Genomic DNA, 27,176 nt, shown 5'->3' on the forward strand with positions numbered 1-27,176 from the left:
TGCATACACGAAAATAGATAGACAGACATATATAAACGCAGATAGACCAACATAGACTTGAATAAGACACAAACATAGACATAGATATACATAGGCATTGAAAGATAGAAATAGACACACAAATACAGTCATAAACAGATAAACACTCACACAAACAGATAGCATTATAACTATTTTAATTGTCTACACTTTTAGTTAAAAGAAGAAGAAGAAGAAGATGAATCCAATAATAGACATAGAATGGTATTTTTGGAAAAATAACATTTTGAATTGAATTCTTCTTCACTCATACCAAACACAAAATTCATTTCATTTGAAATAAATTCCATATTTAATAAAAAAAATATACCAAATAAAGGAATTCATTTGCAAATGAATTCTATGATAAAGTTTGAACTTTATCATAGAATTGAATAAAAAAGGGTCTAAGCCTCCAATGTAATTCATGTTGTTGAATTCATTCTTGCAATCTATCTTAGAAATTATGGTCTAAAATGGTTCTTGTCTATTTAGATCGTATTTCACTCACTGTACACTTTAGCATGTCTTGTAAATGGTAGAAGCTGGCATGTTCATAGTTATTAGATTGTACTTTTATCATGTACTTTTGCTTCACCCTCTTTGCCCAATTTATTTTGGCCATACAGCTACTCCTTTGGCAATGGATCTTCATCTATAAAAGCATTTAAGGCTGGGTGATCACCATCATTAACAATCACTATAATGTCAGATTTAATTGAACTTTCTGTTAACACTAGTTTGTCCTTCACCTCCCTGCCTTTACCCCAAAGAACCATGTATAATCCACGTACAATTAGCCCTGCACCTAATATGCTGCCATTAGAAAAAAAGTACAATGAAATAACTAACATGAATAAAGTTTCAACTTAAAATTATTTCTTGGGTTCTGTGTTAATTGTTTGATGAATCTAGAGCCATAAGATAGTACTAGTAGTGGAGAGAGAACAAATTATTAATTTATACCTTCCAAGGTGTAGTTTTTCTTCTAGTACTAGAGACCCCATAATGGCTGTGAGTAGAAGTGAAAGAGGGTTAAAATTAGCCATAAACACTGGCTCTCTTATGTGCACACACCAAGCAATGACGATAACAACTAGTCCAGCAATCACAATCCCCTGCACACCATCAACTAACTCAAAGTTTGTAATTGTATAAAAACTAAGATAAAAATATTCAACTTTCTCATTTTGGTTTACTGTTGCATTATATACACCCTAAACATTTATCTACACATTGCACAAGCATATATTTTCACTTTCTTAAATTGTTAATAAATAAATAATGAATTGTGAATTTCAAGCAACATTTTAGATATATATTTGATATATGATAAAGAACCTAAACAATGTGGGCTTTATATATCTGTATAATAATTTTGAGGTCATGGTGTGCTTTATTGAGTTGGATGATGAGCAAGTTAAGGCATCTTGTTCTTCATAAGCTACAAAGTCTAGCTTGTATAAAGCTTTACCCCTTATTTGGATGATGGTTTATCATGGTTTCATATTGTATGGTATAATTATACTCTTTTTTTGTTTAAATAGTTATTGAAAAATGGTAGTTGTGGGTTGTAAAATGATGGTTTCATAACCATCATTTTACCACAAGTTTTCAAACCATCAAATCAATGGTTTGAGATGGTTTTAAATTTTTATATTTTCATTTTATACAATAAAAATTTATATATTTAAAATTATAATAAGAGTATTTTAGTGATCTTCATTTTTATTTTTCCATACCATATCATCTAACCATAAAAAAAAAGGTTATTAAACCATCCTATACTATAAAAATTTTCTAAATATGTTAACAATAAAAACTATACCATACAAGACAATACTATACAATACGATATATTAATAAATCTCGCTGCACTCAATCCAAACAGGGGTTAAATGCAAGTTTGGACATGATTCCTACATAAAGGGACCAAAGAGTGAATGCTACCAATGAAAGGCAAAGATAACCAATGCTTCAAGAAGAAAGAGCACGATGAATAGAAGGACTAGGCTATGATGAGTTATAATTGTGGCAAAATGGGATATTATGCTTGCAAGTGTATAAATAACCTATGTATTTTTAGCTGAATTTCATCTGTAGTCGACTAAAGCACCATAAACCATATAGCTAGAGTTCAAGGAGCAATTATGAAGTAATATTAGATACTAGCTGATACAAAGTGGATTTATGTCACACCCTACCCCTCTGTAAGGCATAACATGATCCAGTAGTATACCTAATGAATTACCAACTTCGTCTACTGATAACCCATTAAATACACTACAAGGGATTTTAAAACTTTCTTACTTTTTTTTTTACAGTGGTGAGCACTATTTACAGGTGTTAAAAACTTTTTGAACTGAAGTGATAGAACTAACACATTTGAATTATTAGGAATTTCTGTAAAAATTTTAGCAGAGTGCCATCTGTATTTTGGATAAAATAGTTCTTCAGAAAACCTGTAAAAAAACACTTCAATATATTTCTCAATCTCAACTCCAATGGTTAAAAAACACAATATTTTTCTCAACTCAATTCCACAATAATTTTTCAAAGACTGAGATTAAAGAGATACAGTACAAATTTTAAAAGTCAAATAACTCATAATTTATTTTACAACTTCAAGGTACAATTTTATTTTACAATTGCTCAAACCAAGAACAAAATATACATACAGTGAATATACATTACAGTACAAAATGCAAAATGCAGTATACTCAATATACCCCATGCTCTCTCGCTGAATGCTCTAGCAGCCTAGTCTGCTGCCCTGTCCGTCTGTTTACCTGTGACAGCAATGAAAAGCTATCGCTGAGACAATGTCTCAGTGGTGCACAACATTAACCAAATACAACTTTAAATCACAAATCATAAGTTAAATAAATAGTGGATACTTAAAACCATAGTTAAATTCAAGACAGTAAATGTCAACAAGAATTTAAACTCCATTTCTTAATATCACAATAAATTTTAATAAATCAAATCATGGTTAAATTCAAAAGACAGTGAATGTCAATAAGAATTTAAACTCCATTTCACAATCTCGTAATACATATCAATAAATCACACACAGCTTAATCATGTTCCAAAGTTCAATTCGTCCCAAAAGCCGATGGCTAATGAGGTATTCAATTCGTCCCAAAAGCTGATGGCTAATGAGGAATAACATAGCTAGCTAGCAAAAATATGAGTACTCATTCTATTCGTCCTCAACAGGCACACACCTCAACACTTCAGCCAGAGAGGGAATTCAATTTGTCCCACTAGACAAGCTAGCGAGGAATACAATCAATATACATGATAGCTGTGGTTTCAAATCATTTCCAATGCTTTTCAATCAATAAGTATCCATCAATATCATTCAAACAACTTTCACAGTTTCAAACCATTTACAATACTTTTAAATCAGTAAGTATCCATTCAAACACATTTCCACAATTTAAAACAATAATGTACAAATAGTCATAATTCATTTCCATTGAAAAATTCAAAAGAAATAGCTGTTGTGCACAAACCTCTGATAACTGTCTCCTGGCCTTGACTCAGTGTTTCCTTCCCTTTCCCTGAGTCCTTGCTAACTGAGAAACACAATTTGAAGTGTTTCAGCATTCATTTAAACTGTCTCTAACGATAATGCTCGATAATTAATTCACTGAATTCTATTATTTACTTAGTCAACCTAATATGTTGACCCTAAATGCGTTCTAGGTAAATTAGGTTTCAACATTACTAATTTGTCACATTCAATAGTCTTTTAGGGTTGGTACATGTTACCAAATTCATTTCCTTGTATATTGCATTTTCTTGCAATTTGCTGGATTCCGAGATACTAGTTTGACCTAGCCGGAAGACCTAGTTCCCTCAATTTTCGAGTTTCGGTCAAAACTACAAACTTGTAGATCTATGTCTTATTGCACGCGGGGCAAAATCACAGGTCATTCTGAGTTATGTAGACCAAGTTATGGTCATTTTACTATTGCTGGTCAAAATGCATCAAAATTGGTCTCTTTAGGTCATTTTAGGTCAATTTTGGTTCAGCCAGTTTTTGGACCCGAACTTGTGCAAGCTGTTTGACTTGCTTATGGTCATTTCTGGATTTTTGTGTCTTCATAAGACTTGTAGATATTGGGTCTTAACTATTCATGGTCAAAATTTCAGGTCAATTGGACCTGTTTTGAGTGAGTTATGGCCTAAACACTAACTGCTGCCCAAATGGTAAATTTTCAGGCCTTAATTGCACTAATCCGGATTTGGTCACTTTTCAAGTTACTTTACAAGCAGAATTTTGGCATGCTTCCTTCATGAAAGTTGGCACATTTTGTGCCTAGTTTCACCTCCAATTCGTTTCATACCAATTGGAGCCACACACTTAAGGTTCTAAGCCCAAAACACAAACTGCCTTATTGCATTTCCTTCATACACATCAATGATCACTTTTAACACTTACCAAACTCAACATTCAAGCCAATTCTGGTTGTACCATAACCTAAACATAATTTACAACTTATTATAGGTCATTTTGGCAGCTTACAATTACATTCAATGTGCACCATTTAGTACAGAATTTTTAAAACCCAATTTACAATAATTCAATCACCTAACCATAACACTTTTACATGTCCAACCTCACACCATCATCCATACACTCAAACTGCCATAACCACTATCACAATTCAATATTATTATTCCATAAACCAAGCATGAATTCCAGCATTCTTCAAGAGTTGACAAACTGCCGCAATGGTATACCTCCATAATTGCCTTCAAACTCAAATTTTTCACTTGGTCACCATTCCATATACATGAAGTTAACTTACCAAAACTTTGAATCACATTAGTCAAAGTTAATTCTTCACAATACATGTAATAATATTTCATTTAGTGCACAATCCCATGGCTGTCCATTTAGACAATCACGCATACAATTCCAAATTCAACAAAAATTTCCAATTCAAGTGTTCAATTTAACATACAACAACAATTAACCTACTAAACTTTGGTTTACTTTAATCAACACTAATACCCATCAAATGCATGTGAAAATAATTCAAGTTCTTAAATTGCCATGGCTGCCTAAACTAGTGCATAATAACAATTCACCAAAATCTCAAAATTTCTTCATCAATTCAATGATCTCAAGCTTCCCATAAACTTTACTTAAGAAATAAATTAATTTAAACACTTACCTATTATTGAGGCTTGTTAAATCTTCACCAAAATCCCTTGATTTTAGTATCTACTTCTTCCTTGTGAGGTGGGGATAAAAATTTGTTAAGTGACTTTGGTGTTTAGTATGGAAATGGTGGGGGTTTAGGAAGCTTTAAACATTTTGGCCATTGATGGTTTTGGAGAGCTTCCTTTCGCAATGGAAGAATGAATGAGGAAGATGGAGTTTGAGTGGGAGTACACCTGCCCACATAGTGTTTATTTAATCCCCATAGTCCTCCACTCACCTAAGAAAATGATTTAATATGATTTAAGTGTTAATTACTCAATTTATACCCCATTTTTGTTATATATATTAGGTACCCCTAATTTAATTTTTCATTATATTTTCCAAGTGTAATATTATTTATTTTTAATGGACATTAAGGTCAAAAGGCAACTCGGGGTGTCAAACAACCACAATGCCCCTGTTCGGGTTGCATTCCCGATTTTTCGGTAACACCGGGTTTTGTCCATTTTTCGATTTCTCACTTTTCTTTGTACTAATTAATTAATTTTTCTTTGATATTTCTAATGATATTTATACTTCAATTGATGTCTCTTTAAGTCCTAAAAATATTTTTGTGGTTCCCGCATCAGTAGCTAGTCAATGGTCCACGCCGTGACCTCCCGGTGCGGTCACCCATCGCTAGGATTCTCGGCTCGCTTAACTTGGTTACATTTCTTTGCTATTATTTTTCTTTTGTTTTTCTTGTATTTTCTTTTCTTGTATTTCATTATTTTATGTCTCCTCACTCATATCGAAGTGTAGTTTTAGGCATTCTAGCTGTCCGGAAAACACTGGTCATTGGAACAGTAGAATGCACTACTGAACATAGGGGTTTTACAATTCTCCCCCTCTTAAAATAAATTTCATCTCGAAATTTTACTTGGAATTAGTCTCTGAACAGTTGTGGGTGTTGTCTCCTCATATCCTCTTCACGTTCCAAAGTAGCTTCCTGGCCTGAATGATGGTTCCATAGCACTTTAACCAGGTGTATTTGTTTGTTCCTCAGCTGCTTCACCTCATATGCCAGAATTTCTATGGGCTCTTCCTCATATGAGAGGTCTGGATTTACCTCAATCTCTTCAACTGATAGTACATGAGATGGGTCAGATCTGTACCTCCTTAACATGGACACATGGAAGACACTGTGTATCCTTGCTAGCTCTGGAGGTAATGCCAACCGATATGCCAAAGGACCCACTCTTTCCAGAACCTCATATGGTCCGATGAAACGAGGACTCGCTTCCTTTCTCGCCAAATCTCATAATCCTCTTCCAAGGAGAAACTTTGAGGAATACTTTATCACCCACTGCGTATTCAATATCTCTTCTCTTCATATCAACATAGGACTTCTGACGGTCTGATGCAGTCTTGAGTCTATCTCTAATCAAACTGATCTTTTCCTCTGTCTGCTGAACAATTTCTAGCCCAATCATCTTTCTTTCACCTACTTCATCCCAACATAAGGGAGTTCTGCACTTTCTACCATACAAAGCTTCATATGGAGGCATCCCAATGCTTGATTGATAACTGTTGTTATAAGCAAACTCAATCAAAGGCAAGTGTGTATCCCAACTACCTTCAAACTCAATCACACAAGCCCATAGCATATCCTTCAATATCTGAATTACCCTTTCAGACTGGCCATCTGTCTGTGGGTGGAATGCTATGCTGAAGTTCAATCTAGTTCCTAGGGCTCTCTGAAGACTACCCCAGAATCTAGAAGTGAACCTAGGATCTCTGTCAGACACAATTGATACTGGCACTCCATGCAATTTTACAATCTCATATATGTATAATCTGGCCAATCTTTCTAGGCTATAATCCATCCGAACTGGCAAAAAGTAAGCAGACTTGGTCAATCTGTCAACTATAACCCATACCGCATCATGACTACTCTGTGTCCTTGGAAGTCCTGTAACAAAATCCATAGTTATCCGTTCCCATTTCCACTCTGGTACTGGCAAAGGATGTAACAAACCAGCTGGAACTTGATGTTCTGTCTTTACTTGCTGACAAGTTAGGCATTTGGAAACAAACTCAGCTATATCCCTCTTCATACCCATCCACCAGTAATGCTCTTTCAGCCCTCTGTACATTTTAGCTCCACCAGGGTGCATAGCAAAAGGAGACTCATGTGCTTCCTTCATAATGATCTGTCTCAATTCCACATTACTAGGAACGCACATTCTGCCCTGATGTAGCAATAAACCATCATCTCTCACAGAAAATTCAGGTTTCTTGCCCTGCTGGACTTCTTTCAGTAACTTCTGATATTTAACATCACTCTGAGCAGCCATTCCGATCTGATCAATCAACACTGGCTGTACATGCTATGCAACTACTGTCTGTCCCTCATCATCAATCTCTAAATTGGGATGCTGTGCTTTCAACTCATATACCATGGACAAAGGAGAAACTCTGAGACTTGCCATAGTCTTGCGACTTAAGGCGTCAGCCACCACATTTGCTTTCCCTGGCTAATAGTCTATTAAACAATCATAGTCTTTAATCAGTTCTAACCATCTCCTCTGCCTCAAATTCAATTCCTTTTGGGTGCCTAAGTACTTCAAGCTCTTGTGATCTATGTAAATGTAGCATTTCTTCCCATACAAATAGTGTCTCCAGATCTTCAGAGCAAAAACAATAGCTGCTAGCTCCAAATCATGTGTTGGGTAGTTCCTCTCATGCGGTTTCAGCTGGCGTGATGCATAAGCAATAACATTCCGATCTTGCATCAGTACACAGCCTAACCCATTGTGAGAAGCATCACTATAAACTGTGTATTCTTTACCCGGAGTAGGTAAAGTAAGGACTGGAGCTTCAATTAAACACCTCTTCAACTCATCAAAACTCTGCTAGCATTTATGAGTCCATTGAAATTTTACATCTTTCCGAAGCAGTTTGGTCAGTGGAGAAGATAACATAGAAAACCCCTTCACAAACCGACGGTAATATCCAGCTAAACCCAGAAAACTGTGAATTTCTGTGATGTTCCTAGGTGGCTTCCAATTAAGGATAGCTTCTACCTTGCTGGAATCTACCTTGATTCCTTCAGCCGACACAACATGTCCCAAAAAGGAGATTTCTTTCAACCAAAATTCACACTTTGACAATTTAGCGTATAGCTGTTTCTCCCTTAAAGTCTGCAGTACAATCCATAGATGTCTATCATGCTCCTCAGCATTCCTCGAGTATATCAAAATGTCATCAATAAACACCACCATAAATTGGTCGAGATATGGTCTGAAGATAGTGTTCATCAGATCCATAAAAGCAGCTGGGGCATTTATTAACCCGAATGGCATTACTAGAAACTCATAGTGGCCATACCGAGTTCTTAAAGCAGTTTTTGGAATACTCTACTCTTGTACCTTCAACTGATAATAACCAGATCGCAAATCAATTTTGGAGAATACAGCTGCACCCTTCAACTGATCAAACAGATCATCAATGCGAGGCAATGGGTATCTGTTCTTTATTGTCACCTTATTCAACTGTCGGTAGTCAATACACAAGCGAAGAGTAACATCTTTCTTCTTAACAAACAATATTGGCGCTCCCCAAGGTGACACACTAGGGTGGATGAAGCCCTTTTCAAGTAGTTCCTGCAATTGTATCTTCAACTCCTTCAACTCTACTAGTGCCATTCTATATGGTGTTATGGAGATTGGATCCACACCAGGCATAACATTAATTTCAAACTGCACTTCTCTTTCCGGAGGTAATCCTGGCAATTCATCAGGAAACACATATGGAAAGTCATATACTGTAGGGATGTCCTTCAATGCTAGACTCCCCACTTGGGTGTCTACCACATGTGCCAAGTATGCTTCACACCCCTTTCTGATCATTTTTCTGGCTAGTGCAGCCGAAATGATGTTTGATGGCAATAACTGCCTCTCCCCATGTATTACCACATCATCATGCATCGAGGAGACCAAAAGTGACTGTCTTTAGCCTACAGTCAATCATAGCATGATGCCTGGCTAACCAATCCATGCCCAAGATGATATCATAATCTCTGAAGGGCATTTCAATGAAATCAGACAGAAAAGTGTGTCCTTGGATCACCAAAGGACAATCTCTATACATTCTATTAACCCTGACCTCCTGTCCTAACAGACTTGTTACTAGCACCTCAAAGTCCATTTTTGTACATGGAACAGCAATGCAATCGATGATGCTAGCACTCACATAAGAATGGGTAGAACCTGGATCAAATAACACAAACACATCTTGATTAAAAGTTGAGAAGGTACCAGCCACAACATCAGATGTCTCGGCCTCTTCTCTCTGTCTCATTGCATAGATTCTGACTGGAGCACTATCTTGCTCTGAATGTTTTACTGTGCCTTGGCTGCCTGCTGGGCTACCTCTACCCCTGCCTCTACCTCTGCTGGGTGGTTGTGAACTTCTGGTGACAGGGCTCTGAACTGACCCTTCTGCAGTAGTAGGAGGTGGTCCAACTCTGCGACTACTAGTGCAGTCCTTGGCAAAATGTCCTGTGCCTCCACAGTTGTAACAGGCTCCAATAGCCTTATAGCATATCCCACCATGATTTCTTCCACAAGTTTCACATTGTCGGGGAGGGTAGGAACCTCTGGTACTCTGCTGACCAGATAGGGGAGGCTTCTGTCCTAAATATCTTCCCCTACCAGACTTCTTGCCACCTCTGCTGTGTCCCCCATGGTTCTTCCTCTTTCTAGTAGGACCACTGGGACTCTGTTCTACTGATTTTCCCTCTTTCTCTGTCTTCTCTGATTTCTTTTTCTTAGGAGCAGCTTCAGACTCAATTCTTTCCAACTCTAGGGCTTGAGAAACAAGTTCAGAGAAGCTAGTGTGTTTGAATCCGACCACTTGTAATCTGATACTAGGCTTCAAGCCAGTTTCAAACCTCTTGCATCTCTCCCTGCTGGTAGCAAGTAAACTTACTGCATAATGGCTCAGGCGGGAAAATTCTCTTTCATACTCACCACCGACCGCTTCCCCTGTTTCAGACTTAGGAACTCTTGTAGCTTCTGGTCTACATAAGCATCAGGGACATATTTTTGTCTGAATTCCCTGAGAAAGTCATTCCATGTTAGCACTGCAGGTTCTACCAGACTGTGGGGAATGGTTTTCCACTAGTCATAAGCATCCCCCTATAGCAAAGATATTGAGTATTCAAATATGAGTTCCTCCGTGCAATGCAGTTTCTTGAATACCCTATCCATCCTCTCTAACCACTATTTAGCCTCTAGAAGATCTATTGTCCCCTTGAACTCTGTAACCCCATATTTCATCAATTTGTCATCTCGCTAGCGTAAGATCGTGGTTGTACCATCGTGTCTCAGTATTGGGACTTGAGTAGGCACATTACCACCATTTGTTGGAACATTGCAGCCATCTACCGAGTGAATCGAGCAGAAACTACTGCAGATCGCAAGGGTGGTCTTCTTGAACCACTGACATTATGTAGGGCTGGGGAATCCCCTTGCACCTCAGCCTCTATAGATTGATCAACTGAACGATCACCCTCTTCCATGGTCAATGTGAGGATCTTAGATCTCCTGAACAAATAACACAAGGAGATTTCCTCCCTTTAGTGTATATTTATAATGTAATGTACTGTATGTATCAAATAATGATATTGAACAGTTGTACTATAAACAAAGAATATTCAAATAACCTGTGAAAATAGAATTTAAAAACTAGCTCTGATACTACTAAAACATGTCACACCCTACCCCTCTGTAAAGCATAACATGATCCCGTAGTATACCTAATGAATTACCAACTTCATCTACTGATAACCCATTAAATACACTACAAGGGATTTTAAAACTTTTCTTACTTCTTTTTTTACAGTGGTGAGCACTATTTACAGGTGTTAAAAACTTTTTGAACTAAAGTGCTAGAACTAACACATTTGAATTATTAGGAATTTCTATAAAAATTTTGGCAGAGTGCCATCTGTATTTTGGATAAAACAGTTCTTTAGGAAACCTGTAAAAAAACACTTCAATATATTTCTCAATCTCAACTCCAACAGTTAAACAACACAATAATTTCCTCAACTCAATTCCACAATAATTTTTCAAAGACTGAGATTAAAGAGATACAGTACAAATTTTAAAAGTCAAATAACTCATAATTTATTTTACAACTTCAAGGTACAATTTTATTTTACAACTGCTCAAACCAAGAACAAAATATACATACAGTGAATATACATTACAGTACAAAATGCAAAATGGAGTATACTCAATATACCCGATGCTCTCTCGCTGAATGCTTTAGCGAATTTAGTCTCACGCTCGTCTGTCTACCTGCGATAGCAATGAAAAGCTATCGCTGAGACAATGTCTCAGTGGTGCACAACATTAACCAAATACAACTTTAAATCACAAATCATAAGTTAAATAAATAGTGGATACTTAAAACCATAGTTAAATTCAAGACAGTAAATGTTAACAAGAATTTAAACTCCATTTCTCAATATCACAAAAAATTTCAATAAATCAAATCATGGTTAAATTCAAAAGATAGTGAATGTCAATAAGAATTTAAACTCCGTTTCACAATCTCATAATACATATCAATAAATCACACACAGCTTAATCATGTTCCAAAGTTCAATTCGTCCCAAAAGCCGATGGCTAATGAGGTATTCAATTTGTCCCAAAAGCTGATGGCTAATGAGGAATAACATAGCTAGCTAGCAAAAATATGAGTACTCATTCTATTTGTCCTCAACAAGCACACACCTCAACACTTCAGCCAGAGAGGAAATTCAATTCGTCCCACTAGACAAGCTAGCGAGGAATACAATTAATATACATGATAGCTGTGGTTTCAAATCATTTCCAATGCTTTTCAATCAATAAGTATCCATCAATATCATTCAAGCAATTTTTCATAGTTTTAAACCATTTACAATACTTTTCAATCAATAAGTATCCATTCAAACACATTTCCACAATTTAAAACAATAATGTACAAATAGTCATAATTCATTTCCATTGAAAAATTCAAAAGAAATAGCTGTTGTGCACAAACCTCTGATAACTGTCTCCTGGCCTTGACTCAGTGTTTCCTTCCCTTTCCCTGAGTCTTTGCTAACTGAGAAACACAATTTGAAGTGTTTTAGTATTCATTTAAACTGTCTCTAACGATAATGCTTGATAATTAATTCACTGAATTCTATTATTTGCTTAGTCAACCTAATATGTTGACCCTAAATGCGTTCTAGGTAAATTAGGTTTTAACGTTACTAATTTGTCACATTCAATAGTCTTTTAGGGTTGGTACATGTTACCAAATTCATTTCCTTGTATATTGCATTTTCTTGCAATTTGCTGGATTCCAGGATACTAGTTTGACCTAGCCGGAAGACCTAGTTCCCTCGATTTTCGGGTTTCGGTCAAAACTACAAACTTGTAGATCTATATCTTATTGCACGCGAGGCAAAATCTCAGGTCATTCTGAGTTATGTAGACCAAGTTATGGTCATTTTACTATTGCTGGTCAAAATGCATCAAAATTGGTCTCTTTAGGTCATTTTAGGTCAATTTTGGTTCGGCCAGTTTTTGGACCCGAACTTGTGCAAGCTGTTTGACTTGCTTATGGTCATTTCTGGATTTTTGTGTCTTCATAAGACTTGTAGATATGGGTCTTAACTATTCATGGTCAAAATTTCAGGTCAATTGGACCTGTTTTGAGTGAGTTATGGCCTAAACACTAACTGCTGCCCAAATGGTAAATTTTCAGGCCTTAATTGCACTAATTCGGATTTGGTCACTTTTCAAGTTACTTTACAAGCAGAATTTTGGCATGCTTCCTTCATGAAAGTTAGCACATTTTGTGCCTAGTTTCACCTCCAATTGGTTTCATACCAATTGGAGCCACACACTTAAGGTTCTAAGCCCAAAACACAAACTGCCTTATTGCATTTCCTTCATACACATCAACGATCACTTTTAACACTTACCAAACTCAACATTCAAGCCAATTCTGGTTGTACCATAACCTAAACATAATTCACAACATATTATAGGTCATTTTGGCTGCTTACAATTACATTCAATGTGCACCATTTAGTACAGAATTTTTCAAACCCAATTTACAACAATTCAATCACCTAACCATAACACTTTACATGTCCAACCTCACACCATCATACATACACTCAAACTGCCATAACCACTATCACAATTCAAGATTATTATTCCATAAACCAAGCATGAATTCCAGCATTCTTCAAGAGTTAACAAACTGCCGCAATGGTATACCTCCATAATTGCCTTCAAACTCAAATTTTTCACTTGGTCACCATTCCATATACATGAAGTTAACTTACCAAAACTTTGAATCACATTAGTCAAAGTTAATTCTCCACAATACATGTAATAATATTTCATTTAGTGTACAATCCCATGGCTATCCATTTAGACAATCACGCATACAATTCCAAATTTAACAAAAATTTCCAATTCAAGTGTTCAATTTAACATACAATAATAATTAACCTACTAAACTTTGATTTACTTTAATCAACACTAATACCCATCAAATGCATGTGAAAATAATTCAAGTTCTTAAATTGCCATGGCTGCCTAAACTAGTGCATAATAACAATTCACCAAAATCTCAAAATTTCTTCATCAATTCAATGATCTCAAGCTTCCCATAAACTTTACTTAAGAAATAAATCAATTTAAACACTTACCTATTGTTGAGGCTTGTTAAATCTTCACCAAACTCTCTTGATTTTAGTATCTACTTCTTCCTTGTGAGGTGGGGATAAAAATTTGTTAAGTGACTTTGGTGTTTAGGATGGAAATGGTGGGGGTTTAGGAAGCTTTAAACATTTTGGCCATGGATGGTTTTGGAGAGCTTCCTTTCGGCAATGGAAGAATGAATGAGGAAGATGGAGTTTGAGTGGGAGTACACCTGCCCACATAGTATTTATTTAATCCCTACAGTGCTCCACTCACCTAAGAAAATGATTTAATATGATTTAAGTGTTAATTACTCAATTTATACCCCATTTTTGTTATTTACATTAGGTACCCCTAATTTAATTTTTCGTTATATTTTCCAAGTGTAATATCATTTATTTTTAATGGACATTTAGGTCAAAAGGCAACTCAAGGTGTCAAATGACCACAATGCCCCTGTTCGGGTTGCATTCCCGATTTTTCGATAACACCGAGTTTTGTCAGTTTTTCGATTTCTCACTTTTCTTTTTACTAATTAATTAATTTTTCTTTGATATTTCTAATGATATTTATGCTTCAATTGATGTCTCTTTAAGTCCTAAAAATATTTTTCAGGGTTTCCCGCAGTCCAGGGGTAGTCAACGGTCCACGCCTTGACCTCCCGGTGCGGTCAACCATCGCTAGGATTCTCGGCTCGCTTAACTTGGTTACATTTCTTTGCTATTATTTTTCCTTTATTTTTCTTGTATTTTCTTTTCTTGTTTTTCATTATTTTATGTCTCCTCACTCATATCGAAGTGTAGTTCTAGGCATTCTAGCTGTCTGGACAACGCTGGTCATTGGAACAGTAGAATGCACTACCGAACATAGGGGTGTTACAATTTATATAGGTAACAATTTTAAATTTGACTTGAAAGGAGTTAGGCACATGAAATTGAAAATTATAGTTTCAACTTAAATTTAAAATCATTATTGGCATAGACTTACTTAAAATGCAAATTGTAATTAATCATTCATAGACAATGTGTTATTTTATAAGAATTTATTTAGTATAATCATTGTATGTACACTTTAATCATTAATTATACTAGGATCCACATGGAAGGCACTATTACCAATAATTATAACAAAATTATTGCATATACAATAGCTATATTCTAAAATTTTTCTATTTTAAACAACTAACCTCATAATCTCTTATAGAATTTTAAAGATAAAAATCGCATTTTTATTTATGTATTATTTCTATAGAATGAGCCTTCTTTAAACCGATTATGTGTAAATTGTACAAATAGTACCTTATTTAGGAGTATGTAATAATAAAGTATCTAAACTTTAATTTGTAATACAAAAGCCCCTAATATTTAATTTAAGTAATATAAAACCCCCTTATAACATTAATACCTAGTTTCTAGGTTATTATACAGACATGTCATTTAACAAAAGTAAAAAAATATATATATATTTTCAAGAATTGGTAGCTTCAGATGAATAAGTTCTAGGTTATTAAAGTGTCAATCTAAGTAATTTGTATAATCGAAAAAATGGATAGAGAGAGAGAGAAAGCAATTAGAATTTTTCCCTAATAAGTGTCAACTTAATAGAGAGAAAATATAATTTTTAATCTGACAAGTATTACGTTAGCAAAAATAACTTAGAAATTGACTACTAATGGTTATAAGAGGGGTTTTATATTATTTAAATTAAAAATTAGAGAGTTTTATGTTACCTAATTTAAATATTAAGAAATTTTATATTATATATTAAAATTTAAGCACCTTACTATTACATATGTTTAATTGAAGTATTATCTATGTAATTTACTCAATTGATTACACTAAAATTTGATTGTCTTTGCTAATTGTCCTATTTGTAGATTTACTATGATGGGTTGTCATGAATTGACTTTCCTTTTCATATTTAATTCAATTCTATTAGTCTCTTTACTTTTTTTTAATTAAATTTATTTCCTTCCTTCTTTCCTTTTCTTTTCACTCAGATTTTATAATAAGATAAACTAATTCAAAAGATTTAGCTGTGATAAGTGACCTTCCTTTTTTCATATTTAATTCAACTAATCACCCACTTTTATTTTTCCTTCTTTATTTTAGATGCCTCTTAGATTCCATATCTTTTTTCTGGATTTATTTATTTTTTATTCTTTTTTAGCTCTTTTGCTTTATTTTTACAATAGGATTTGCTGCCCATTAATTTAACTTACATGAATTGATGTTAAATCATTAATATTTGTCTGTAAACAATCAAAGAGTTTAAAAATAATTAGTTTACAACATAGCATATTTTCTGTCATAATGAAGAAGATTATGTTTGTAATACTCCTATTTGCATAGCCTGGTATATTTCACTGTTCCGGTGATCGGTGTTAGTCCGGACAATTAAGAGAATTAAAACCACATCTATGACAACTAGACAAGCCCTGAACACAAATAATTAGTAATTGCCAAACAGTTAAGTATAAAGAAGAAAAACATAACACAAAAAGTTAAATGAGCCGGGAGTCACAGCGATGGGTGACCTTTTTGTGAAATGACTGCGAGGTCAGTCTAAACTCAAATTTCAAACCGAAAAATGTGACGCCGCGGTCCTTAGGACTATTGTAAACACAGTGCAAAAGAAAAAATCATGAAAAATAACTATTAAGTAGGTCAAATAATTAGGTCAGAGATCCGAAAGAAATATTGAATTACTTGCAAACCGGATTGAACCAGAGATGGGCAATTTGGTCAATTCACCCCTAGAGCTAACTCTTTACCTAACTGTCCAATAAAATTGGAGAAACAAAAATTTTGGAATCAAGAATTAAATTAAAGAACTAATGGAAAAATAAATTTAAAAGAAAAAAGAAAAGAAAAAGGTTTATTTACATCATGCATAACAAAAGCATGATGCAATAAATCTAATATTTAAAAAATTGAAATTGTGGGATAAATCCTAATACTTAAAAGACAAAAATAAAAAGAAAAAAAATTCATTTCTTCTTCTTCATGCAGCCGCCCCACCTCTCTCTCACTTCTCTCTCTCAAAACTCCATTGAAACACAACTCCAAGCTTGTGTGAACCCAAGAATCAGCCATAAAACTTATAGATTTCTTAATTAAATCATGTCTTTGGACCTTGCTAAGCAACTTGGGAGCAAAAAGAAGAAGGGAATCAAAGAGTTGAGAAGAGGAAATTTTCTCTAAACAAGGTTAGTAATCTAAACTTGGAAATTGTAGTTAAATGTTTATGTTTGTAGCTTAATTAACTTAGAAATTATGTAAAATCAAACAAAAACAATTGTTGAGGGACTAAACAAGAAATTCGGTGAACTAGGGTTAGGGTTTGAAATGAATGATTTTGAGATGTTTGAATGATTATTTGAGGTGCATTAGCTGTAGATATCATGAATGTGCACTTTGAATGCATTAGCTTCACAACCTTTTCTCATCAATCTTCTTGCAACTGTGGCTGAGATAACACTGGACAAGAAATCTGTACTTTCACCCACAACAGTTATCTCATTACCCTCAGGAGTTTTCAGAGAAATTCTCTTCAATTTATAATCAACTATTGCCTGATGACGTGACAACCAGTCCATTCCCAAAATCACGTCAAACTCGTGGCAGGGCAATTCAATTAGGTCTGTCGAGAATTCATACCCCTGAATCCTCAACGGGCAACCTTTATACACCTTATTCACTACCACACTGTGGTCTAGTGGATTTATGGCTAGAATGTCTTGATCACTTTCCTCTACTGGAACTCCCCTCTCTACGGGTAGTTTGATGCAAATGTAGGAATGAGTGGATCCTGGATCCACCAATGCATGCACAGAAGTGTTGTAGAGGGAAAACGTACCCCTGATGACATCTAGGGCATGTTGCTCCTCCTGAGCTCCGATGGCATAGGCCCTGGCAGGCACTCTAGTATCTGGCCTCTTAGCTGACTCGGATGCAGGCCTCAGTGCTGCCTCAGATTTACCGAGCTTCCTACCCATTTGTGGTGCAGGAGCAGGTCCATCAACTTATGTTGGAGCAACTGTAGCAATCCTCTTCAGACAATTCTTGATCTAATATTCTGTAGATCCACACCGTAAGCATGCACCGGTCACTCGCCAACAGTCCCCCTTTGTAACACCCCTATTTGTATAGCCTGGTATATTTCACTGTTTCGGTGACCGGTGTCGGTCCGGACAATTAAGGGGATTAGAACCATATTTAAAACAACTAGAGAAACCATAAACACAAATAATTAGTAATGTTCAATTAGTTAAGTATAAATAAGAAAAACAGAACATAAGAGGTTAAACGAGCCGAGAGTCACAGCGATGGGTGACCTCCTCGGGAATGACTGCGAAGTCATTTTAAACTCAAATTTCGAACCGTAAAATGTGACGCCGCGGTCCTTAGGACCCTTATGAACACAGTGAAAAAGAGAAAATCATGAAAAAGTACTGTTAAGCCAGTCAAATAATTAGGTCAGGGAGCCGGAAGAAATATGGAATTATTTGCAAACCGGGATGAACCGGCGAGGGGCAATTTGGTCAATTGACCTCGAGAGCTGACTCCTGACCTAACTGTCAAATAAAATCGGAGAAAAGAAAATTTCAGAATCGAGAATTAAATTAAAGAACTAATAGAAAAATAGAAAAAAAAAGGAAAATAAAAAAGTAAAAAGGTGATGACATCATGCATGACCTCATGCATGATGTCATAAAATAAATTAATTAAGTTAATTATTAATTTAGATTTTTGTGGTCTTCCATAAGTTAAATTAGAGAAAAGAAAAGAAAAAAAAAAACAAAAAGTCATATTCATCTTCTCCCAAAAACGTCACTCTCTTCTCTCCCTGACAAAACCACCATGAAAGCTCTATTGTGAGCTTGAAGAACTAAAAATCCCACCACAAAAAAATAGTCTGTCATATATAAGACTTGTTTGGGCAACTAGAAAATAAGATCTAAGGGAAAGAAAGAAAAGAAAACTTGAAGAAAAGGGAGAAGAAAATTCTACACACAAGGTTAGTAAACTAAACTTGATTTGTTAGTTGATTTAGTTATGTTCATAGCTTAATTAACCTAGAAATATACTTGAAATGAAAAGAAAATATCTCTAGAGGACCAAAAGAAAATTCGTCCAACCTATGTAGGGGTGAGAATTGCATGAGTTTGATTGGATAAAATATGTTAGAAAGCTTGAATGAGTTGAGGAATTGTGTTTGTATGGTTGGAATTAGTATAATGTAACAAATTAAGTTAGTTAGGGTTTTGGGACTTAGGGTTTTGAAGCAAAAATTTGAAGAAGTGAGTAAATTGTGTGTTTGACCTATTGGGAAGTGAAAAATGGTCAATTGTGACCAAATGAGTTGTGTTTGAATTGTTGGAATGGAAGCCAAATTCGGAGGTTGTATGGTCATGCTACTGGCAGCATGACCAAGTCAACTTTGAAGGACCAAAACTGAAATTTTACAAGCCCAATTGATATGGTACCAATTGGGGATGAAAATAGACATAAAATGACACAATTTTCATTTAGGAACCATGCCCAAAAAGTGACCGAAACCTAGTGAACAAATTTACCAAAGTTGAGTAAGAGCAGTCTGCCACTGTACAAACTGACCAAATGAACAGTATTTGTTCCTTTGGTCATAACTCGAGCTAGGCAGGTCAAATTGACCTGAAATTTTACCAATGATTAGATAAGATATAGACCTAAAACTTTCATGAAGAACACAAGTCCAAATTCTGCCAGCAACCAAGCCATTTGGCCACCCCAAGTTGGTGACCCAAAACTGCCAGCACCAAACTTTGCCCAGAAAATCTGGGTTATTTTCCATCCGGCAGCCCTGATTCAAAGGGCCATAACTTGAGCTACAGAACTCCAATTGGGTTGATTCAAAAAGGAGAATAAACTTAAGACATTAAGGAACATTTTCTATGAAGGAAGTTTTGCCAAATTCCAACAGTAGATTGACCAATGGAACAGTGCAACTTGGAGCACCAAAACTGAAAATTTGACAATTTAGCCAAAAGGATTTAAGCTTTGAGAAAATGACCAAAACCAACAAATTTAATGACCAAAATGTGGTATGTGGGTGAAGTTGGAGTTCCCATACCTATTTAGCCTTAAAAAGCCAACAATTTGACTTGAATAGTGAAGTGAAAACACAAAAACTTCGAGAACGTCGAAATTAGCACATTAAAGCTAGGTAAAAATTGAGTGAAATTTATTTTTGGATTTATGCTAAGTTATGGTACTAAAACACTGTGAAACTGTGTGTTTCAGCTGAAAAAGACTTGGAAATTCGAAGAGACTGAGTCAAGGCTTAAAGGCGACTCAAGTCAGGTCTGTGCACAATAATTCTTGTTTAAATATTTTATTCTAAAAATTTTGACTTCTGTGATTAATTATGTACTGTGTTGCCATTTTATAATCGCAAATATGAAAAGGAGGAGGGTTGCGGTAGGTGATAACCAGCGTAAAAATTTCATCACACCCTATGATGTGGATTCAAATGATATAAACGTTGGGGCATCCTCTACTAACGACGCACTACATTGGAGCCCGGGTGTAGTGATAAATATGCAAGGGTGTAGGGCGTTCACCGAAAGCGATGTGCCATGCCGGCGCCCGGGTGTGGTGTTAAGTGAGCAAGGGTTCCCACATTATGGACTGGTGTGGGTAAAGAAGTTAGTCCATAGGACAGATAGTAGAACAAATAGTGGAACAGAACACAAGTTAGACATAGAAAACAATAGAAGATATCATAGAAGGAGACCAATTAGGAAGGAGCAGGATAGGAGGAGGATCAGGGTTGGTACTTGTAATGTTGGATCACTTACAGGAAAATTAATGGAGCTTGTGGATACCTTGGAAAGGAGAAGGGTGAATATTGCTTGCATTCAGGAGACTAAATGGGTAGGAGAGAAAAGTAAGGAAGTGGGTAATTCAAGGTACAAATTGTGGTTTACCGGAAAGGAGAGAAATAAGAACGGAGTGGGTATAATCATAGACAGAACATTGAAAGACGCAGTAGTAGCTGTGAAAAGAGTAGGAGATAGAATTATACTAGTAAAGCTAGTACTAGAAGGAGAAACAATAAATATAGTTAGTGCTTATGCCCCACAAATAGGACTAGACAGTGAGAGTAAACAAAGGTTTTGGGAAGATATGGATGATTTAATGCAAAGCATACCGAATGAAGAGAATGTTTTCATTGGTGGAGATTTGAATGGACATGTAGGAAGTGATAGGCAAGGTTATGAGAATGTTCATGGAGGTTTTGGTTTTGGCAGTCGAAATGAGGAGGGAAAAAGCATCTTGGATTTTGCTATGGCATACGACCTAATACTAGCAAATACCTACTTTATAAAAAGAGAGTCACATTTGGTGACTTTCAAAAGTGGGCAACATAGAAGCCAAATCGACTTCCTCTTAACCAGGAAGATAAATAGAGCTCTATGCAAGGATTGCAAGGTCATTCTAGGAGAGGCTTTAACAAGTCAACATAGGTTGGTGGTCTTGGATGTCAAGTTTAAGAACAATTCAAGTAAGGTCAGAAGAAATAGTGTAGCTCGAACAAAGTGGTGGGAGTTCAAAGGAGTAAAGCAAGTGAAGTTCAAAAATGAGCTTCTCAAATCTGAAGTATGGAAGCTAGATATGGAGGCCAATGATATGTGGATACAGATGGCATCAAAGATTAGAGAAGTAGCTAGAAAAGTACTTGGAGAGTCTAAAGGACATGGACCATCCTCAAAAGAGAGATGGTGGTGGAATGAGGAAGTACAAAAGGCAGTGAAGAGAAAAAGGGAATGGTATAAGAAATTACCTAAATGTGATAATAATGAGGCATATGAACAGTACAAGATAGCAAAGAAAGAGGCAAAAAAGGCAGTTAGTCAAGCAAGAGCACAGGCCTTTGAAAAGTTATATGAGAAACTTGGAACTAAAGAAGGGGAGAAAGATATTTATAGATTAGCAAGGAGTAGAGAAAGGAAATGTCAAGATCTCAATCAAGTTAGGTGCATTAAGGATAAAGAAGGAAAAGTGTTGGTGAAAGATGAGGACATCAAAGAAAGATGGAGAAATTATTTTAATGATCTCTTTAATAATAGTCAAAATGGAAATAGCGTGAATATAGATTATAGAATAATAGAAAAGAATGTAAATTATACTAGAAGGATTAGATCTTTAGAAGTAAAGGAAGCACTTAAGAGAATGAAAGTGGGTAAAGCCTGTGGACCCGATGAAATACCAATTAAAGTGTGGAAGTATTTGGGAGATATGGGAGTGGCATGGTTAACTAAATTATTTAATAAGATTCTAAACTCAAAGAAAATGCCTGATGAATGGAGGAAGAGTATTTTAGTACCTATTTTTAAAAATAAGGGAGACATACAGAGTTGCTCAAACTATAGGGGAATTAAACTTATGAGCCATACTATGAAGTTGTGGGGGAGAGTTGTGGAGCATCGACTACGTCATGATACTTCTATCTCTCTCAATCAATTTGGTTTCATGCCCGGTCATTCAACTATGGAAGCGATCTTTCTCATTATAAGCTTGATGGAGAAATATAGAAATGGGAAGAAAGATCTACACATGGTTTTTTATTGATTTGGAGAAGGCTTATGATAGTGTTCCAAGAGAGGTCTTATGGAATGTGTTAGAACAAAAGAGGGTATCTATTAGGTACATACAAGTATTGAAAGATATGTATGAAGGAGCAACTACTATTGTGCGCACAGTGGGAGGGGACACAAGAGATTTTCCGATCTCAATTGGATTACACCAAGGATCAGCCATAAGTCCTTACCTTTTCACATTAGTTTTAGATGAACTGACGAAACATATACAAGAGAGTATTCCTTGGTGCATGATGTTTGCGGATGATATTGTTCTGATAGATGAGACACAAGAAGGAGTCAATAGGAAGCTAGAACTTTGGAGAAGTACTCTAGAGTCAAAGGGTTTTAAGTTAAGTAGAACGAAGACAGAATACATGCATTGCAAGTTCAGTGAAGGCCAAACTGGTGATAGGGAAGGAGTTAGTTTGAATGGAGTGGTACTGTCCCAAAGTAATCACTTTAAATATCTAGGCTCAGTCCTTCAAGTAGATGGGGGATGTGAGGAGGATGTTAGTCATAGGATTAAAGCCAGATGGTTGAAGTGGAGACGTGCCACGGGAGTTTTATGTGATCGTAAGATTCCTAATAAATTAAAAGGAAAATTTTACCGTACAGCCATACGACCTGCTATGTTATATGGTAGTGAGTGTTGGGCACTGAAAGAGTCGTATGCATCTAAGATAAGAGTTGCAGAGATGAGAATGTTAAGGTGGATGAGTGGCCATACTATACTAGATAAAGTCCGTAATGAAAGTATTAGAGAAAAGGTAGGAGTGGTGCCAATTGAAGATAAGTTGAGAGAAGGGAGATTGAGGTGGTTTGGTCATGTGAAGCGTAGACATACAGAGGCTCCAGTTAGACAAGTAGAGCACATTAGGTTAGAGGAAAGAAAGAAAAAAAGGGTAGACCTAAATTGACTTGGAGGAGAGTAGTACAACATGACTTAGAAGCATTACACATTTCTGAGGATTTAACCCAAAATCGTTCAAAGTGGAAAAAGCGAATCCATATAGCCGACCCAAATTTTTGGGATAAAGGCTTAGTTGAGTTTAGTTGAGTTGAGTTGAGTTATTTGAATAAATTGGTTTGAATTGATTTTGTGTTCACACTTAGCATGACAGTATCACACTATTCCTCCTCCATTTATGGGGTTGAGATCATTTATTTTCCTCCCTCTCTGGTTTACCAGTTGAGGTTGAGATCGGATGAGTACTCATTAGCTAGCTAGCCACCTCCCTCATTGATTTCGATTAATGGGGTTGTAGATTGCTTTGTCGTGGTGTACAACACGGCATTGATCGGAAATTTTGTGTCATAGCTTAAGTTGTGTATGATTTTGGCAACACTGTGTTTATGAAATTATTTGACTAAATTGTGTTATTATGAGCTCTGATAGTTTGCGAAATGTGATTGAGAAATATTTAAACTGTGTTTTGATAATGAATGATTTATGTATTACATTTTAAATTTTTATTGTGCACCACTGAGTATTTTATACTCAGCGATAGCTTATTTTGCTGTCGCAGATAAGAGCAAGGAGAAAGCAACAGAGTGAGCTGCTATCGAATTGTGGACCCCACTGATCTTTTTGTACGGGTATTATTTTATACCATTGTAGTTAATTTTGATGTAAATATAGTAATGTTGTATGTATCAATGTAAGTTGAGCAGTTGTAAATAAATTGTAATAATATTATTTTGGATTTTCTTCTGTAAATTTAATATTGTACATGTGAATTTCATGCTTTATGCCTTGTGAATGAAGTATTAAATATTTTGAGATAATGAATTTTGATTTGGATTGTGAAATTACCTTGAAGTGAGTTGAATTGTGTTGATTGAGATTTATTGGAGGTTGGGTGTTGTGGAAAATTTTTGGGAGTGTTTTTTTTAGGTATTTGAAGAACTCTTTTCTCCAATTACAAATGGAACTCTGTCAAAATTTTTATAAAATTTGCGGTAAAATTTAAATGGACAAAAATTTTTACTAGTATTTAAACTTTGAATAAATGGTTTTTAATTTCTACCAAAATGCTCACCACTTCCAAAATGTAAGTAAATTGTTTTACAATCCCTTGTAGGGTACTTAATGAGTTATCGGTAGGTGAAGTTCGGTAGTTCATTAAGTATTCTACGGGATCATGTTATGCCTTACAGTGGGGTAAGGTGTGACATGTTTTAGTGGTATCAGAGCATGGTTTTTCAATAAATTTTAACTATGTGTATGAACATTTTATTGATAAGTACAACTGCTCAAGTGTCCTTAATTGATACATATGACATATTTACATCATGAATATGCCTTAACGGAGGTCAACCTCCTTGTGTTTGATCTCAGGAAGTAGAAAATTTGGGAAAACGGAATGGAAGGAGGAGATCATTCCGAAGAACAATCTGTTGAGGCTGAGGTTCAAGGGGAAGCCCCAGCACTCCAGAACGTGAGTGGGTCAGCCACTCCAGCTCCTGCTCCAGCACCGTAGTTTCCTGCTCAATTTGTACAGCAGATGGCTGCGTTCTTTTAGCAAATGGCGGGTAATGTGCCACCCCAAGTTCAAATGCCAGTACCTGTAGCACAACCACAGCCCTCAGCTCGGCAATATGAAAAATTAATGAAATTTGGGGCCACCGAGTATAAAGGCACTGTGGATCCACTAGAGGCAGAACAGTGGTTGGAAAGAATGGAACGAGTTTACAGAAAACTGCAGTGTACGGAAGAGATGAAGTTCGAGTATTCTATTTCCTTGTTACAAGGGGATGCATATGAATGGTGGAAGACCATCCCCCATAGCCTGGTTGAGTCGCCTGTGCTGACATGGACAGACTTTCTGAGGGAATTCAGGCAAAAATGGGTTCCTGATGCATATGTAGATAAGAAATTGTAAGAATTCTTGAGTTTGAAACAAGGGGACCGAACCATAGCATAGTATGAGAGAGACTTCTCAAGGCTAAGCCACTATGCTAGAAGCTTAGTCTCCACCCCCAGAGACAGATGTAAGAGGTTTGAATCCGGGTTAAGGCCGAATCTGAGAATGCAAGTCGTGGGTTTTCGACATCAGAATTTTGCTGAATTGATCTCACAGGCCCTGGAACTGGAAAGAATAGAATCAGAAGGGGCAGTGAAGAAGGGTACACAAGAGAAAACTGAAAAGACTACGGGACAAACATCTAAGAGTGGCTTTGGAAAGAGAAAACAGTTTGGGGGATCCAGCTCCCGTAGATCTGGCAGAGGCAGATTTTCTAGCCAACGACCACCCCGGTCTAGTCAGCAGACCCAGCAGACACCCCGAGGAGCTCTATCAGTCCGGCAGTGTGAAACTTGTGGTAAAACTCATGGCGGGGTTTGTTTCAAGGCCACCGGTGCATGTTTTAACTGTGGAGGGAGCAGACACTTCGCTAAAGATTGCACCAGTCCGAGCCGGTCTGGATCTTTTACTACATCTGAAGGATCAGCCCAAGTCTCTACACCTAGAGGGTCACAGTCAGCTGCTAGAGGTAGAGGCAGAGGTAGGGGTCCTGGTAACACCCCTGGAAGTCAAAGCACTGTTAACCAGCCAGCACCCAGTGGCGCACCAGTCAGAGTGTATACCATGCGTCAGAGGGAGGAGGCTAAAACATCAGACGTTGTAGTTGGTAATTTTTCCATCCTTGACCAAGATGTGCATGTGTTATTTGATCCTGGCTCCACACATTCGTATGTTAGTGCTAATGTGATGTGTTCTACTACTATTCCGTGTGTACCAATGGACTATGATGTGCTAGTAACTAGTCCATTAGGCTAGGAGATCAGAGTAAATAGGCTATATAGGGACTGTCCTTTGGTGATCCAAGGACATACTTTTTTGTCTGATTTAATTGAAATGCCCTTCAGAGATTATGACATTATCTTGGGCATGGATTGGTTAGCCAGGCATCATGCGATGATTGACTGTAGACTGAAGACAGTCACTTTTGGTCTTTCTCAGTATGGTGATGTAGTAATACATGGGGAGAGACAGTTATTACCTTCAAACATCATTTCAGCTGCACTGGCCAGAAAAATGATTAGAAAAGGGTGTGAGGCGTACTTGGCACATGTGATAGACACCCAAGTGGGGAGTCCAGCACTAAAGGACATTCCTACTGTATGTGACTTTTCGGATGTATTTCCTGATGAATTGCCAGGATTACCTCCAGAAAGAGAAGTGCAGTTTGAAATTGATGTTATGCCTGGTGTGGACCTAATCTCCATAACACCATACAGAATGGCACCAGCAGAACTAAAAGAATTGAAAGTGCAGTTGCAAGAGCTGCTTGATAAGAGCTTCATTTGCCCTAGTATGTCACCTTGGGGAGCGCCAGTATTGTTTGCTAAGAAGAAGGATGGCACTCTCCGATTATGCATTGACTATCGGCAGTTGAATAAGGTGACAAAAAAGAACAGATACCCATTGCCCCGTATTGATGACTTGTTTGATCAGTTGAGGGGTGCAGCTGTGTTCTCCAAAATTGACCTAAGATCAGGTTATTATCAGCTAAAAGTACAAGAGCAGAGTATTTCTAAAACTGCCTTCAGAACCCGCTATGGCCATTATGAGTTCTTGGTCATGCCATTCGGGTTAACTAATGCTCCGACTGC

The 27,176-nt window shown here is 36.4% G+C and overlaps 1 protein-coding gene across 1 annotated transcript in view; it reads right to left on the minus strand.

Moving 5' to 3' along the window:
* Window positions 1–647: 647 nt before the first annotated feature.
* LOC110659794 (WAT1-related protein At1g68170-like) overlaps window positions 648–27,176 on the minus strand; it is a 56,448-nt gene continuing 29,919 nt past the window's right edge. The window contains exons 6-7 of the mRNA XM_058151565.1: window positions 985–1,136; window positions 648–834 (exon numbers count right to left, since the gene is read on the minus strand). Coding sequence (XP_058007548.1) covers window positions 648–834; window positions 985–1,136 — 339 coding nt within the window. The remainder of the gene's footprint in view (window positions 835–984; window positions 1,137–27,176) is intronic.

Source organism: Hevea brasiliensis, chromosome 8 (assembly GCF_030052815.1).
Source record: "Hevea brasiliensis isolate MT/VB/25A 57/8 chromosome 8, ASM3005281v1, whole genome shotgun sequence".
NCBI lineage: Eukaryota > Viridiplantae > Streptophyta > Magnoliopsida > Malpighiales > Euphorbiaceae > Hevea > Hevea brasiliensis.